General features: G+C 38.3%; 2 protein-coding genes across 2 annotated transcripts in view; both read right to left on the bottom strand.

Moving 5' to 3' along the window:
• LOC126617238 (uncharacterized) overlaps positions 1–17426 on the bottom strand; it is an 88260-nt gene that overhangs the window by 14319 nt on the left and 56515 nt on the right. The window lies entirely within an intron of this gene.
• Positions 15395–16621, bottom strand: LOC126614649 (uncharacterized). Its single transcript, XM_050282295.1, has one exon. The coding sequence runs from the start codon at positions 16550–16552 to the stop codon at positions 15650–15652; it is 903 nt and encodes a 300-aa protein (XP_050138252.1). The 5' UTR covers positions 16553–16621; the 3' UTR covers positions 15395–15649.

Raw genomic sequence — 17426 nt, 5'->3', positions numbered from 1 at the left:
GGTAACTCAATCACCTTCTTTTCCAGCAAGTCTTTTAATATTGCATCCATGTTTGAGTCAGGAAAAGGGTACGACTTCTGCTCCAATTCCTTCAAGGTGCTTTTGTACCTGTCTTGGGTGCGGCGCAGTGTTGACAGTAAAAACTTTCTTGACGGGCTTCTTCCCAGTTTTATCTACATTTAGGGCAAACACCTTGTCCTTCTTAAAGTTTGTGATTGGCTCTTTTTTTTCATGATGAGCAATGCTTAACTCCATGTCATGGGCACGGGTGGCTAATTCTTCAAAGGTCCGTGGTTTGATGCCTTAAAAGATATAGTGTAACCCCCATTGCATGCCTTGGACACACATCTCGATTGAAGAGATCTCCGAGAGCCTGTCCTTGCAGTCGAGGCTTAGATTGCGCCATCGGTTGATGTAGTCCATGACTGGCTCATCCCTCCATTACTTCGTGTTCGTCGGCTCTAGCATGCTCACAGTGCGGCGGGTGCTGTAAAAGCGATTGAGGAATTCCCTTTCCAATTGCTCCCAGCTGTTGATGGACTCAGGCTCCAGGTTCATGTACCACTCAAAGGCATTTCCTTTCAGTGAGCGTACAAACTGTTTGGCGAGGTAATCTCCCTTTATTCCAGCATTGTTGCAGGTTTCAATGAAATGGGCGACATGTTGTTTCCGGTTTCCCTTTCCATCGAACTGCATAAACTTTGGTGGCTGATAACCCCTCGGCATCTTCAAAGCATCAATTTTCTTGGAGTAGGGTTTTGAGTATAGTACGGAGTCATGTGAACTTCCTTCTTACTGTGTCTTAATGGTACTGGCGATCATCTCCTGCAGCTGCTGGATAGAGAGAAATCCCATGAGTGTCGCTGATTGGTCTAGCTTTAGTTTCTCTTCGACTTTCTCTGTATGAGGCTCCTCATCCTCGTCGTTTTCCTTCTTTACTGGATCATCCCCTTGCTCGACATTCACGTGGCTTCGCATCTAGTTGGTTGACGAGTGTGGCGATTTACTGGTCTTTTTCTTTCACAATCTGTGTTAGCCTTACGATTGCTTCATTCATATAAGCCAGCTGCTCATCGATTGAAGTCGCTCCAGTAGTCATGACTTGCATGGCTGAGCTGCCGCTTGAGTCAGCATCGGAAAGCATGGAACTAGAGTAATTCCTTGGGCTTTCCTTCCTTGGCGCCCTTAGCGAGGCCAGGGTGATCACAGGTTCATGCCTCGGATGCTCTTGTTCCTTTGGCGGAGTTTATGCAGGGGTGGAAGAGGCGGCAGAAGAGCTCTTGCCCTGCTTAGAGTTGTGACGCTCGAAGTGACACCGCTTGCGATGATGACGTTCTTGTTCCTTACATTGGCCGCGAGAACAACTTGAGCCTTCTTTGATGCCATTTATGCTTTTTTGTGGATTCAAAGATAGAGATGAGAGGTAGAGAATGGTCCCACTGGGCGTGCTAAATTTGTAAACACGGGGAATTCCTGCGATGAACGAGACAAGAACACGTGTACAAAATAATATTTTGTATTAATGATTTAAGGGTTACAATCTCTTCTACAAACTTAGCCTCTGATTCTATCTTTGTAATTGGTAGATTTGATGTTGTTGATCCAAAGGGCCGTCGGGGCTTGATCTTTAGGATGAACGGATGATGAATGATGAACACTTTCTTCAAGAACCGTCGGGGCTTGATCTTGAATTAGTGGAAGTTTCTTCAAGGGTCGTTGAGGCTTGATCTTGAAGGAGGATTTTGACAAAGAACGAAGAGGGCTTTCTTGATTCTTTGGGATTTGCTTGAGAGCTTTAGAATTTCAAGGCTTCAAGGCTTTGGTGTGGAATGAATTCTCTTCTAATTTGGAAGTAGAGAAAATGTATGTGAATTCCCCCCCAAAATGAATGCCTTGGCTTCCTATTTATAGAATTCCAAAACTTGATTTTTTGGATTTAAATAATCAGATTAAATAAATCATTTCTGCCAAGTGTTGACACGTGTCATGTTTGATGGCTTTTCTGATGATTCTTGATTTTTTGTTGAGTCACATGCTATGTGTAAAATATATATGACACATGAACGTTGAAATTTTAATTATTGATCAACATTTATTTCACCGAAATTTCGATATCTACAATGGGGCTTGGGTTAGGCTAGGTTAGGGGATTAGGTTTTGGGTTTGGGCCGACTACATAGCCCAATTGTTTCAGCTGGGTTTTTGAAAAGGGTTTAAAGGGTTTTGGGTTAAGGTGACCCGATTTCAGGCCAAGGATTTGGCCGGTTTTTGGCACATTTTCAAATGCTCATAACTTCTTCATTACTCAACCAAATCAAGTGATCCAAAGTTGTAGTTCTCGACAAGATGAAGAGATTGATACCCTGAACACAGACCAACTCATCGTTGTTTGGCTGGAAAACTCCTCGAAAGGGGCGGTGCTCGTTTGAAAATTGGGTTTTTTGACCGAAAGTTTGGGCAATTTTCAAAGCGTTGTAACTTCTTTGATTCTTAACTAAATTGAGTGATTCAAAAGCCAAAATGTAGTTAGGAATGTGGAGAAGAGATTCATACTAAGTGGGGACCGAGTAGTGGCCGAAGTTGGCCGGAAAATATGGCCAAATGACCACAGCTTGGAAATTTCCAGATTTGCACAGTGACTTTCTTTGGGTTTTTTCGAGTTCCTACACCACCAAAACCATCCAAAAACTTACTAACCATCAACCTAGACATGATCTACAATGATAGGGACCAATTTCGAGGCTTACCTTCGTTGGGAAATCAAGAAATACTTCGGTGAAGATAATGAACAGTGACAACGTCATTGTTGGGGTACAGGGCTTCTAGCCACGGGTTCATGAGGTCCTTGCGTCACTTTGGAGGGTTGCTAATGTTTTTAAGCTCGGGAATGAGGATGAGGATGGGTTGCAGAGGAGAGGGAGACCTCGGGAAGAAAGAAAGGGAGAGAAAGTGATAGGAAGAGAGAGAGAGAGAATTGTATGTGTGTGTGTGTGTTGTTTTCAAAGAAAATGGGGATAGCGCAGAGAAGTGAGAGAGTTGCATAGAGAGTTTCGGGAGAGAGAGAGAGGAGATAAAAGTGAGGGAGAGAGATGAGTCCACAGGAAGGGGGAAACCGGGCACACCATTTAAGAACTAAAAATCATTTTAAAAAAGAAAATGACACGTCCCGACCCTGATATTCCTCGAATACCAGGATAGACACGTGCTGGCCGACACCCAGGGGTGACGAAAGCCATTAATTGATACAAAAGCTAAGAGTAAGAAGCAAATAAGAGTTAGGAATTTAAATACAATGAGTTAATAATTTAGGAACGTGTTAAGGGCATACAATTAACTAGAGCTCTAAAAGAATTAATATAAAATTGAATCAATAAGAGGATGTGGGTCCTACACCAAGAGGACTTGAATATGCCAATGCGAAAGCATTGACGTCGGAATCGTATGTCTCGATTCTAAATCCTGAAAGGGGGCGCAAAACAAGGGTGAGTGGACCAAGTTCATATATATATAATAATAATAATAATAATAATAATAATAATAAAACAATTATCAAGATACTAACCCCCAGGTTTATATATAATGAAAACTACTAGCATAATAATTAATAGGTTTTCTGAAACTCTAGCATACCATAAAACATCTCAACGAGTATAACATGGAAAAACATCATATAAATCATCGCGGGTATCATCTCGTAAACGCGGTGTTCTGCTAGTAGGATCACTGAATAATAATACTCCCGGCCTAATGCCTGCACCTAAGTCTCTGTGCCCATAGCTAGAGATAACTCCCTCCCAGCCCAATTCCTGTCTTCATGTCCCTTAACCTTTCGCTAGGGATTATTTCTCCCGACCTAATTGCCAACACCAGATATTCGCCCCAGGCGGCATAGTGTCTACTAGGTACGCACAAATATTTACGCCTCTAAAAAATAACCACTTCATAGTATAAAGTCATCCATCGTCTATACTATAAAGAGGGGTTTCGAAAACATGTTCTAGCATCCTATCGTCATCCATCGGATAGTCTACCAGTTCATGATTTTTTATAGAAAATACTATATATTAAAATATAGCTCAATATAGGCTAACAATGAATCCCTCACCAAAAAAACGAGACGAAAATCAACATATTCAATAAACATGCTTAACATAAAATCAAATTATAAACTCATAAGGCATGCTATTCATTTATGAAATTGAACTATAAAATCATGTAATTTTAGAAGGGGTCCACCCACAGTACTTCGCCGTCGAAAAGTCGTGTTGCTGGTGAAGACGGAAATGCCACTATAATTGCCCCTAATCATATAAAGGTTACATTTAGTCAAACTCTACTCAAATTATTTAATTTGGGAAAACGGACTTCAAAAATGGGTCCAGGACGTCGAAATTAGCCTCGAAGAGGTCCCAGACGAAACCCCGAAAAGTCAACGTTGACCGATCAATGTCAAAGTCAACGCTAACCGTTGACCGAGTCAATGGTCAAAGGTTAACTGGTTCTGGGCTTAGGGTTTGGATCTGGGTTGGGCCTATAGGGCCCTAAGGGTTTTAGGTCTAAAGGATTTAGGGAAATAAGTTTAGGGTGATGGCTTTTTAGGGTTTTGGGCTTAGAGCCCCAATAGAATTGGCCCAAGGGCCTTAAGCGTTTTTAAAACAATTTAATAAAAAGAAGATGGGCTTAACGGGCTTGAGGCCCGAGTTCCTCCTGGCCCTAAGGCTTGGAAGTCAAAGGTTTTGGGTTGGGATAGATTTAGGGTTGTCTGGGCTTGGGCCCAGACCCACACATACACACACGGCCCGAATGCCTTATTGCAAAGAGGGCTGGGCTTTAAGCCCTTCAACTGAAACTGGCCTTAAATGCCCTTTGGGACTTAAGAACAATTAAGAATAAATTGGAATAGGTTGGGGTTTTGGGTTAACTCACCACGGGCCTAAGGCCCGAGACCTATAGGAACAGCCTGAAAGGCCTGGTTTCACCGGGGAAGAACACCGAAGCTTCTAAAGCTCCGGCTGACTGAAAACAAGGGTTTTAGACCCCGATCTAGGTACCAAATTGAAGAGTGAGACGAGGGGAAGAGATTTATACCTTCTATTACCCGTGAAACGGCCGGAGGTGATCGGGAATATCCTTGACACCCACGATTTTTTCGGAGTTGGGTGTGCTTCCCACCAAGCCGATCTCGTTCCAACATCTTGGAAATCACGAGTATAACACTTAATAAATCACACCCAAGCTTCAATTAGAACGAAAAAAGATAAACCCAAAGCTTACCTAACTGGAGAAAATCGAAGGAATCTCGACCGGAGAGTTCCTGGGTTCCATTGCTCCTAGCAGCGACGGGAGAGAGAGAGAGACGAAGTTTGATGATGATGATTGGGGGTGTTGTAGGTACAGGGTTGGTGATGGGGGTGTGCATGTGCGTGAGTGTGGGTGTGGGTTTACGGGAGGATGAGAAAGAGAGGGATGAGAATGATTGCAAAGAGAGAAAGAAGAAGAAGAAAGAATGGGGGTTACGGGATAGGTGACAGAGGGAACATGAAGGTTGATAGGGTACTGCGACGTGGCAGCTCAAATGGGTAAAGGAAAATGGACCTAATTGATAATTTCGTAAACATTTTGGGGAACAACGAAATTATACATATAAATGGGGTTGAGGTATTACAGAAAATATCCTCCAAACTTAGTAAAAATATAAAAATACCTTTTTTGGTCCGTAAATTCCGAAACGGGTTGTTACTCTCTCTCTCTCTCTCTCTCTCTCTCTCTCTCTCTCTATATATATATATATATATATATATATGTGTGTGTGTGTGTGTGTGTGTGTGTGTAAGAAGTACTACTGCCCCCTGATTGGTGGTCACGATGATGATTAAGTAATAGTAATCTTTGCCTCAACAATCAGTCAACCAACAACATTTTCAAGTTGATATATAAAAATTTAAGCTAAAAAACATGTTGCTACTATAACATTGTAAATAAATATGCTCAAGTACTCAACAATTAATATACTCTAGTAAAATCAGAATATTAAGGTCGATCCTTAATTAAGTGGCCCAGACTCAAGGCATGCTGTTAGTCTATATACAATATATAATTGGTTGGACTAGTTCAAATTTGAGGACTTTTCTAGTATACGCGGATGCCTAATTGTTTATACCTGTTTTGGATCATTGATTAATTGTTTTATCTTTGGCTACACATTCGGTGACCCCTTCATCCATTGCATGTTATACACTAATCAAAGCTTAAAAACATAATTTGACTTCCAATGGCAGCTTCTCCAAATTAATTTCCCCATAAATTCCCTCCAATGACTAGGATGCCATTAATTGTTTTTTTTACTCACAAAATCTAGTAAAGTAAATGATTGAGAGAGCAGGAGGATGAGGAAGCAGGCCCTTGGTTACATATCTAAATTGGATTCATTCTTGGGATTCTAACTTGTCATGTCGTACCACAATTATATTATAAGGAAAACTAATAAAAAAGGTTTGAAAATTTTAAGTTTTAACGATAAGGACAAAATAAAGGGTAAAGGTATTATGATTGACTTTTTAGCGTAAAAATGTGGTTTTTCGTTAAAGTGAATAGTACCGAGAGATTTTCGTTAAAGTTCCTTTTATTATATTCATGTGGGAAAGTGTTAAATTACTTGTAAACAAAAAAAGAAACGTAAGTATCGCCATTGCCGGGGATCGAACTCGGGTCACTCGCGTGACTAGCGGGAATACTTACCATTATACTACAACAAGTTTGTTGTTACAATTGCCCACTTTTTTGTTATTATTTCTGTTGAGCTATTTTCACGTTTTGGCTTTCGGATATTTGGCTACTTCGTCCAAAACTGGGTCGTCGTGTGCACTTCACCCTAAATCGAATGGGGCGTTGAGGGGGAGCGAAATGTGCGGTCGAATAGGACCCCAAATTTTCTGTTATTATTTCTGTTAAGCTATTTTCACGTTTTGGCTTTCGGATATTTGGCTACTTCATCCAAAACTGGGTCGTCGTGTGCACTTCACCCTAAACCGAAAGGGGCGTTGAGGGGGAGCGAAATGTGCGATCGAACAGGGCCCCAAATTTGAAGGGTTCCCCAAAAATTTTGTCATCTAATATTTATATATAATCTGTATTTAAAAATTACTTTTATTAGCACTTTAAAATATCATAGTGCACTCCTTATAAGCGTAAACTTTTTCCTTTCTAAATATAAAAATTTAGAGTACAATGAGATATTTTGAGTGCTAATAATAAGGTGAACACCTTAAAAAGGGTTTTTTTTTTCAATTTTATTTATAATAATGTTATATATTCAATTGAAACTTTAAAGTTAGAGTTTTGAAGTTTTTTTTTTTTTTTTTTTTATATTTGGTTGTTAAAGATTGAACTGCTTTTTATTATTTAGTGAATGTTATGTTTGTAACTCTTTTTACTTATTAATAATGACATTTTTAAACTTGCAATCAATAAGTGCTAAACTTTGTTTTGATTGAAATGATTGCTTTCTAGTGTCAATAGATTGTTCTACCTTTTAAAAAAAAAAAATTATCTTAAGGAGGGGCATTTTTATAAATTTCGCACATAGTCCCCAAAATCTCATGGACGGCCCTGCCCTAAACCCTAAATGCACAAGTGACTTGTTAACCCTAAAAACCCTATACTGAGAGGCTTCCAAGTTACAGCCATGTCAGGCTTTCCACTGGAGTTAATCTTTGAAACCCTTTTACGGCTTCCCCTGAGGATTTGCTACGATGTTTGTGCGTCTCCAAAGCTTGGAATGCTATCATTCATGACCAGCACTTCATCAAATCCCATCTTCTACGTGTTAGAGTATGAGTATGATTCTCATATATTTTGGGATAATTAATATTATCATAAAAGAAGTCTTAGTCATGTTAGCTGGAGTAATCCTATTGTGATTAGGACATTGAGAACTCTTGTATTTGCACATGGATAGAACTCATAGTCCTTATTGGATTGTAATAGGGCAATCAATATGCTTAGTATATATACATAAGCCACTGCTCTCACAAATTAACGCTCTCATCTTTGCACCAATAACCTATTCTTGGGAAAGCATTGAGATTTGCAGAGAGGAGAAAGGTTGTGTAAGTGTTGCGATGGCTTCTTCATCAAACAGCATGTCTGCAGGTTAGTATTCTTTTATGTTATGTCGATATTTTGTTTTCATCCTTGTTAATGTTGTGATTTGATCACTTGATTCAATTCGGTTCATAGGAAGAGACTGATCTAGGTTTTGATGTCTTTGAGTTATTCTAACAAGTGGTATCAGAGCCAAAATAAATCTTGTGATTAAATTCAATTGGACAGAACACGAACTGCAATTGAGGAACTAATTTGCGTTGGCCTTTCTATATAATAAACGACGTCGTTTTTGGACTCAGTTAAAAAAAAAAAAAAAACATTTTGACCGTTGGTATTCTGTAAAGAAAGGAATTCTTCACACAACACTTGGGTTTGCATCCGACTTATCGGTTTTTCGAATCAGATCCAAGTGATAATCTAGTAAACACATCTCTTTTGGATTCATGTTTCAACTTTTACATTCCGCTGCGTGATCTCTTGGATCGTGCATTTAAGGTAATTCTTGACAAGAGTTATTCGATCCTTGAGATTGATTAGTGAAGAATATAGTGTTCTCTAATTTATTCAATAGTAGTTCAAAACTGAAATTTTGAATTTATGCATGATTATTCTGCAGAGATTAACTGATTTATTTCGTTTATTGTTTTGATCTGTTGGAATTGGAAAACACCATGAGTTGTGAATATGCAGAATACAACGTGTTCATCACTGTAGGGTTGTTTTGATCTATATATGCTTTTCGAATTCATTGAAAAGTTTGTATATATGACTAAATTGATTCATTACAGTGATGTGCTTAGTAATTGTAGACTGAAATCAGGAACTTTTAGTTCTTTTTTGTGATTTCATTTTGACATGTCTGCAGTGCCTCTAAAGACTCTCAACCTTGCTAGTGTTCCTATTCTCACTGGGGGTAGTAACTACAAAAGATGGAGGCGTGAAATTGGCCTATTGCTTACTCTTAATGAGTTTGATATAACATTAGATACGCCTAGACCATCACCATTGACCGACAAAAGTACCAAGACAGAGAAGGCTGAGTTTGAAAGGTGGACTAGGGCCAACAAAATTGCTTTATCCATCCTTGAAAGTGGGATGACAGATACTGTAAGAGGGGGAATCAAGAAGCATGATCTTGCTATTGATTATCTTCGGGCCATTGAGAATAAGTTTAAAGAATCTGAGAAGGCAGAGATCAGTCAATATATGTCTATCTTGACAACCTACAAAATTGAAGGTAATGCATCCATTAGAGATCACATCATGAAGATGTCGGATGCAGCAGAGAAACTCAATTCCATAGAGGTCAACATCGGTGAGAAACAACTGGTTTTTATGATACTGCAAGCTCTTCCAGTGAAGTATAGCCAATTGAAAGTGTCATACAACACTCAAGACAAGACTTGGACTGTGGATGAGTTAATTGCTCAATGTGTACAAGAGGAAACTCGGCAGAGGCAAAAGAAAATGAGAGAAACAGAAGATATGAACCTAGTGCATGCTGGAAATCAGGAGACCACTATTACTTCTGGTAAGGCATCTAAATTCTCTAATCATGCCGATAAGTCTGCTAAATCTGCAAAATACTCAAAACCCTCTAAATCTAACAAACATAATGTGAAAGATGTGACTAAAGTGAGATGTCATCACTGCAAACTCAAGGGTCATTATAGAAAGGATTGTGAAACATTCAAGGATTGGCTAAAGAGTAAAGGAAGAACTAATGTCTATGTTTGTGTAGAATCAAATTTGATTGAAATTCCTGCTAATTCTTGGTGGTTTGACACAGGATGTTCAGTTCACATTACAAACACACTGCATGGATTTGAAAAACAAAAACAAACTTATGACTCCTACAATGTTTTTGTGGGGAATGGGACAAAAGTAGGTGTTGCAGCAATTGGGGTTGTGAAACTTAAAATGAAATTAGGTTTTGTTCTTCATTTGAAAGATGTTCTTTATGTACCATATATGAGAAGAAGTTTGATTTCTGCATCAAAATTGGTCAAACAAGGTTTCAGTTTTCTTTGTGACGATTCATGCATAAAATTTTTTCAGAAAAACAAAATAAATTCCTTAATTTGGACAGCTATTTTGCATGATGAATTGTGGGAGATAGACTACATATTTGAAAAACCATCACTTGTTTTGAGTACTACTGCTAAACGAATGCATGAATCAGAGTCTTCATATAGTTTATGGCATAAAAGACTAGGTCACATTTCAAAAGAAAGAGTTTTACAATTAGCCAAGGCAAACTTGTTTCCTGCACTTGATTTTAAAAATGCAAAAGAGTGTGTTGATTGTATGAAAGGAAAGTTAACAAATATAAGAAATTTTGAAGCAAAAAGGAGTCAAAACCTTCTTGAGATTGTGCATACTGATGTTTGTGGTCCTTTTCCTGTTAAAACCATATGTGGGAATAGCTATTTTGTGAATTTCATTGATGATTTCTCTAGATATGGTTCTACTTTTCTCATTAGTGAAAAATCAGCCATACTTGACTGTTTTAAAATCTTTAAGACTGAAGTTGAGATGCAGTTGAATAGACAAATCAAAATTGTTAGATCAAATAGAGGGGGAGAGTATTTTGGCAGGTACACTGAAGCTGGACAACAGAAGGGCCCTTTTGCAATATATCTCCAGCAACAAGGCATTGTGGCGCAGTATACTACACCAGGGACACCACAACAAAATGGTGTTTCAGAAAGAAGAAATAGAACTTTAATTGGGATGGTTCGAAGTATGATTTCAAGATCAAAACTGCCTAGTTTTCTCTGGGGTGAAGCACTCAAGACTGCCAACTATATTTTGAATCGAGTGCCCACTAAATCTGTGAAAGGAACACCTTTTGAAGTTTGGATAGGTAGAAGGCCTAGCTTTGGGCATTTCCATGTATGGGGATGCAAGTCTGAGGGCCGATTTTATAATCCGAATGAAAGGAAGTTAGATGCCAGAACCACAACTTGTTACTTTATTGGATATTCTGAGAAATCCAAGGGCTATAAATTCTATTGTCCACAGGCTCATTCACGGATTCAAGATACTCATAATGCTGTGTTCATTGAAGACCAAGATGTTGCAGATATGGTAGCTGAAACTTTTGTATTTGAAGAAATTGACCAAACAACTAATGATGCTGCAATAAATGACTGTCTGCAGATTCCAATTTTCTCAAACACACCATCTACAATTAGAAATGAAGACACTGAGATGACTGAAAATGAGTTGCAGCCTGTTACTGAGGATAATCTTGAATCTGTGACTGAAGAAATTCAAGAACTCAATCATCAACCTGTGCAGCAACCTGTGAGACACTCAACAAGAGTGAAAAAATCGGCTTTTTCAAATGACTATGTATACCTCCAAGAGAATGAATTTGATCTAGGAGATATTAATGATCCACTGACCTATTCTCAGGTAATGACAAGTCAACAAGCTGTATTATGGAAGAAGGCTATGGAAGAAGAATTAGAATCCATGTCCAAGAACAATGTTTGGACTTTGGTGGAATCTGATTCTAAAACTAAACCAATAGGTTGCAAGTGGGTTTACAAAACCAAGAGAGATGCTCAAGGTAGAATTGAAAGGTACAAGGCTCGGCTGGTAGCAAAGGGTTTTACACAAAAGGAAGAGGTTGATTTTAGTGACACTTTTTCCCCAGTTTCTTCAAAGGACTCTATGCGGATTATCATGGCATTAACAGCCTATTTTGATCTTGAATTACATCAAATGGATGTAAAAACAGCTTTCCTCAATGGTGAATTAGAAGAAATTATTCATATGAAGCAGCCACCTGGATTCATTGAAAGAGGGAAGGATAGTTTGGTCTGCAAGCTTAATAAGTCAATCTATGGACTTAAACAAGCTTCTAGACAATGGTATATTAAATTTGATAAAGTTGTGACTGCACACGGGTTTACTAAGAACAAGCTTAATGACTGCATATACTCCAAGTTCAAAGGTACCAAATTCATATTTCTGGTACTATATGTGGATGACATTTTGAGAGCTAGTTCTAATTTGCAATTGCTGCATGAAACCAAGACTATGCTCAGTTCTAACTTCGAGATGAAAGGCTTGGGGGAGGCTCATTATGTCCTAGGGATTGAGATAATCAGAGACAGAGCAAAGAAGTTTCTGGTGCTATCACAAAAGGGATATATTGAGAGAGTTTTGATTCGGTTCAATATGGAAGATTGTAACGGTGCTGATGTACCTGTGAATAAAGGAGACAAATTCACTCGAGATCAATGTCCTAAATCCGAGTTGGAGAAGAGAAAAATGAGTTCAAAACCGTATGCTTCTCTGGTGGGCAGTTTAATGTATGCCATCATATGTACTAGGCCGGATCTTGCTTTCATTGTTGGCTTGCTGGGCAGATTTCAATCTAATTCAGGTGAATCACATTGGATGGCTACTAAGAAGGCATTAAGGTATTTACAGAGAACTAAAAGCTTCATGTTAGTTTATGGTGGAGCAAATGAACTGGAAGTAGTTGGTTATACCGATTCTGATTTGGCTGGTGATCTAGATGAAAGAAAATCAACTGGTGGCTATGTTTTCATGTTTAATGAAGGTGCTATTTCATGGAGAAGTGCCAAGCAAACTATGATCTCTACCTCTACTATGGAAGCAGAGTTTGTGGCATGCTTTGAAGGCATGAAACAGGCAATCTGGCTTAAGAATTTTGTCAGTGAGTTGAAGATTGTAGACTCAATACAGAGACCAGTGAAGATGTTATGTGACAATAATTCTGCAGTGTTCTTCTCAAAGAACAACAAAATGACTTCAACCTCGAGGTTAATGGATGTGAAATTCTTGAAAGTCAGAGAGAAAGTTAAGCAAGGTGCAATAGTGGTGGAACATTTAACTACTGATTTGATGATTGCCGATCCTTTAACAAAGGCATTGCCAAATGGAATTTTCAAGACTCATGTAACTCGGATGGGAGTATTGGAAGCTTTTGAAAAGTGGGAGTAATTGTTGTTGTATTCAACAATATGTTAGAGCTATTGGAAGATGACAGTAGAATGCTTTTCAAATGGGAGGTTTTCTGCAAAAGTTTTCTGGAAGCTAAGTGTTTTAGTTAGTTTTCTTGTTTGTTTTGTTTGCAGTTTGTTATGTTTTTATTCAGCGCAATTTTTCCAGATATTTCTGTGATTAATTGTTCTAGAGAATAGTTTTTCGATTCAATAAAAGCTTATGAATCATTTTTGGTACTGATAAAGCTATTGAATGTGTCATAACAGTAGAATGCTTTTCAAAGGGGAGGTTTTTTGCAAAAGTTTTCTGGAAGCTAAGTGTTTTAGTTAGTTTTCTTGTTTGTTTTGTTTGCAGTTTGTTATGTTTATATTCAGCGCAATTTTTCCAGATATTTCTGTGATTAATTGTTCTAGAGAATAGTTTTTCGATTCAATAAAAGCTTATGAATCATTTTTGGTACTGATAAAGCTATTGAATGTGTCATAACTGTGTTGTTCACTCTTTAGTGAATGATTTTGAGTTAACAGTTCACTGAATGATATTTTGATATTGATTTTGGGCTATGTGAGTGGGAGTATACGTTTTGGGTTTACTCCTGTATTGAGATGCATTGCTATAAGCATAAATTGGACATTGTGATTTGTAAGATGATTTTGTATTCTGTGTTACAAAGGAGATTACAAATTCATTGTTTTGGTTTGTGTAAGCTGGATGTACTGTGCACTAGTGTAATTGATAAAAGACTTGTGTGATCACCTTTTTGATACATTTGAGATAATTATCTGTTGTGAAGAATCATACTCAAGTGGGAGAATGTTAGAGTATGAGTATGATTCTTACATATTTTGGGATAATTAACATTATCATAAATGAAGTCTTAGTCATGTTGGCTGGAGTAATCCTATTGTGATTAGGATATTGAGAACTCTTGTATTTGCACATGGATAGAACTCATAGTCCTTATTGGATTGTAATAGGGCAATCGATATGCTTAGTATATATACATAAGCCACTGCTCTCACAAATTAACGCTCTCATCTTTGCACCAATAACCTATTCTTGGGAAAGCATTGAGATTTGCAGAGAGGAGAAGGGTTGTGTAAGTGCTGCGATGGCTTCTTCATCAAGCAGCATGTCTGAAGGTTAGTATTCTTTTATGTTCTGTCGATATTTTGTTTTCATCCTTGTTAATGTTGTGATTTGATCACTTGATTCAATTCGGTTCATAGGAAGAGACTGATCTAGGTTTTGATGTCTTTGAGTTATTCTAACACAACGCTCCATTGAAACCAACTCTTCTCGCACTCTTTTATTCATGGAAATTGGTTGGACGAAAAAACCCGTTGATTATTTACTCATCGCAATTTTACGACAACGATACCACCGACAAGAGAGGCGTGAAAATTGAGCACCTCTGAAAAATCCAGAAAGATGTACTTTGATAATAGCTACAAACCACTGCCGCCACCGAGGACTCCAATATCAAAGGGTGTGAAGGAGAAGAATGCATTCGCCATGCCGGATTATATATGAACAAACAAATTCACCAAATATTTTCTCAGAGCTCAAGTGAACCTCAAGTGAGACAGTAGGATTATTCGGATTCATATAAATCTATATCAGTTTGTATGTTTGGTTGATAACAACGATCACACGCATGAATAATAAAGCACAGTTTCGATCACACGCATGAATAATAAAGCACAGTTTAAGGCAAGGAATGCAACCACGATAGTGACATAATTCCGATATTGTCAACAAAGCCAGCAGCCATGAAACGCCAAAAACTTGTCCAAATAAAAACCATTTAATCCTCTATTTGAGCTAAAAATTAAACAAACGTCACTGCTAATTACCATATTTAATCAAAATATTCTGCACAAAATTAAAGGATTAATTAAAGGAAGAAGATGTGGACTGGCTTGGATGAGTAGAGAGTTAAAAGACAAACTCAGACACATGAAGATATATACCATTTAACTTGAGAAGATACCATTTAGCTTGACCATATATACGGTACTTCTCGTAGTCTCAACTTAATGCACCAAATTTTTTTATTTTTTTATTTATTATTATTATTATTATTATTTATTTTTTTACATTATAAAGGGAGCAGTAACAAGATACCAACTATGTTGATCTTCATTATTTAGCTTGCCAAGAATAATGCAATTAAATAATTAAGATACAGTTGTTGTACGATGGCTATAAAAATAGGAAAATTAATTAAAATGGCTTGAAAACTTTGAGTTTTAATGATAAGAACAAAATAAAGGGTAAAGTGAATAGTACCATGATTGACTTTTTAGTGTAAAAATGTGGTTTTTCGTTAAAGTGAACAGTACCGGGTGCTTTTCGTTAAAGTTCCCATAAAAATAGGGTACAAGTTCATCCAAAGAAAAGAAAAATGAAATTACAATTTTGGAACAACTATCCAACAATACAAAATTAAGTATGAAATGAAGAGAAGGGATCTATAGCTCAAATGGTTCAGAAAATTTATTCATGCACCTGAGGTTTTGTGTTCGATAGTCAATTAATCAGATGAGACTGAGATTTAGACCTTGTTGTCTTGGCGACCATGATCTTCTCCGCAATCGTTACAAAGTTTGGCTTCTGTCCTTCTACATAACAAAACCATGGAAAACCACATAAGACCCTTTACCACCCTAACCATACCAATAGCCACAGTGAGGTAATATAGCCACCAACCAACAAAGTCAGCCATTCCTAAGCCCATTGCCAGCTCTCTTTTAGCTATAGCCACAACAACCAAAGACTCAACCTCGTCCCTCAACCTCCACCACCACAAACAACCAAAGCCGGCAGCTATTGCCACCCTCTCAACCCACTTTTCCTCTCTAGCGCCACCGAAAATCGTGTCATCCATCACCGGCTTCACCACAACCCTACACCAATGAAGCATTGTCTCATGCAACCCTAGGAAAAATATTTTTCTGCTCGACAAACATATTTTGCCATCAACAACACCGCCAAAAGTAGCGCACCCATCTACCTCAGCGTCGATGCTACCTTTGATTCCCAAACCGACGCAGACTTGCAATGTGCACAGGAATATCCAAGCAGTGTTCAAACGGGGACGGAAAATGGGACTCAACTCGGTTATGATGATGATTTTTCTTGTTATGCAGTGGATAAAGGCGGCTATGGTGATGATGGAAACAAGAAGATAGAGAAAAGGGGTAGCAGCATTGAGGAAGATATAGAAGATGCATGATGAATCGTAGTTGGAGGGCTCAGGAGGAGGAATGATGAGAGTGGGGAAGCTTAAGCTTAAGAGACAGTTGGCGCAAGATAGCCTGGATAGGAGGAGGAATGAGAGGGGAAGCAATAAACTGAGGAGGGTGAGTGTGAGAATATGGAAAGGTTGTTTTAGGAAGATAGTTGAATTGGTCAAGAGCTTCTTAGCACTTTGTTCCGAATTGTACTGCCGACCCATTTTTTGTTGTAAACCCTAAATTAAAGCGATCGATGGATCTTTTTTCTTGTCTAGAAAATGATCAATATAATGTGAAAGGCATAGGGTTAAGCTATATACCTGATAAGGGCTGTGTGGCCTTGGAATAAAATAGGCTTGTGTGGCCTTGGAATAAAGATGGGGGCTACTCTGTTAAGAGTGGTTATTGGTGGGCTATGGATGATAATATGCTTGATATCACCTCTTCATCCCACACTTCTCACCAGATTTACCTAATGGTCTGGAAGCTAATTTGGAAGCTCAAGATGGTCCCAATAATTAACAACGGGAAATTTTATTTGGACCCAATAAACTTATTTCTACACCCATTAATTTTTTGTTAAGTTTTATATTCCAATTATGCCCTAAAGAAAAGATGGGTGTAGAAAGATATTATCAACTGGCGAATGGGTGGGTCGAAATGGCCTTGAAAGCCACAATTGGCTGCCAGGTGGGTTGCCGGAAATCGGAAAAGGGATTGCCGAAGGGTGGAGAAGAACAACAAAAATATAGTGGAGGGCGGTTGTGCTCTTCGACGACATCAGGAGAATGTGTTGCCAAAGCTGGGTTGGGTTCATTGAAGAAATATAGGGGCTGTGATGTTGAAATTGACCACTCTCTCTCTCAAATTTTGGGTTCTCATCAATTCTCTCTTCACCCAATTTCAAATGACTACGAGCTTTGTCATCCTTGAAAGCATATAAAGCTTTTTAACTTGTCCACATATGGAACTTCATCTTAATTCCAGGAATTGCAAGACTGCACCGATCTTTTGAGCTACAATTTGCTGGGTTTTTTTAATTAGTTCATTAAGGTTTAAGGATATAATAGTCAGACCAAAATCCAGCCCCATGGA

The sequence above is a fragment of the Malus sylvestris genome, chromosome 3, assembly GCF_916048215.2.
Source record: "Malus sylvestris chromosome 3, drMalSylv7.2, whole genome shotgun sequence".
Taxonomy (NCBI): Eukaryota; Viridiplantae; Streptophyta; class Magnoliopsida; order Rosales; family Rosaceae; genus Malus; species Malus sylvestris.
The sequence above is the reverse complement of the archived record's forward strand: the minus strand, read 5'-3'. Positions and strand labels throughout refer to the sequence as shown.

Bases quoted from the DNA above. Each gene is read 5' to 3' on its own strand.
- LOC126614649 (XM_050282295.1), bottom strand. From the start codon at position 16,552: ATGGGTCGGCAGTACAATTCGGAACAAAGTGCTAAGAAGCTCTTGACC.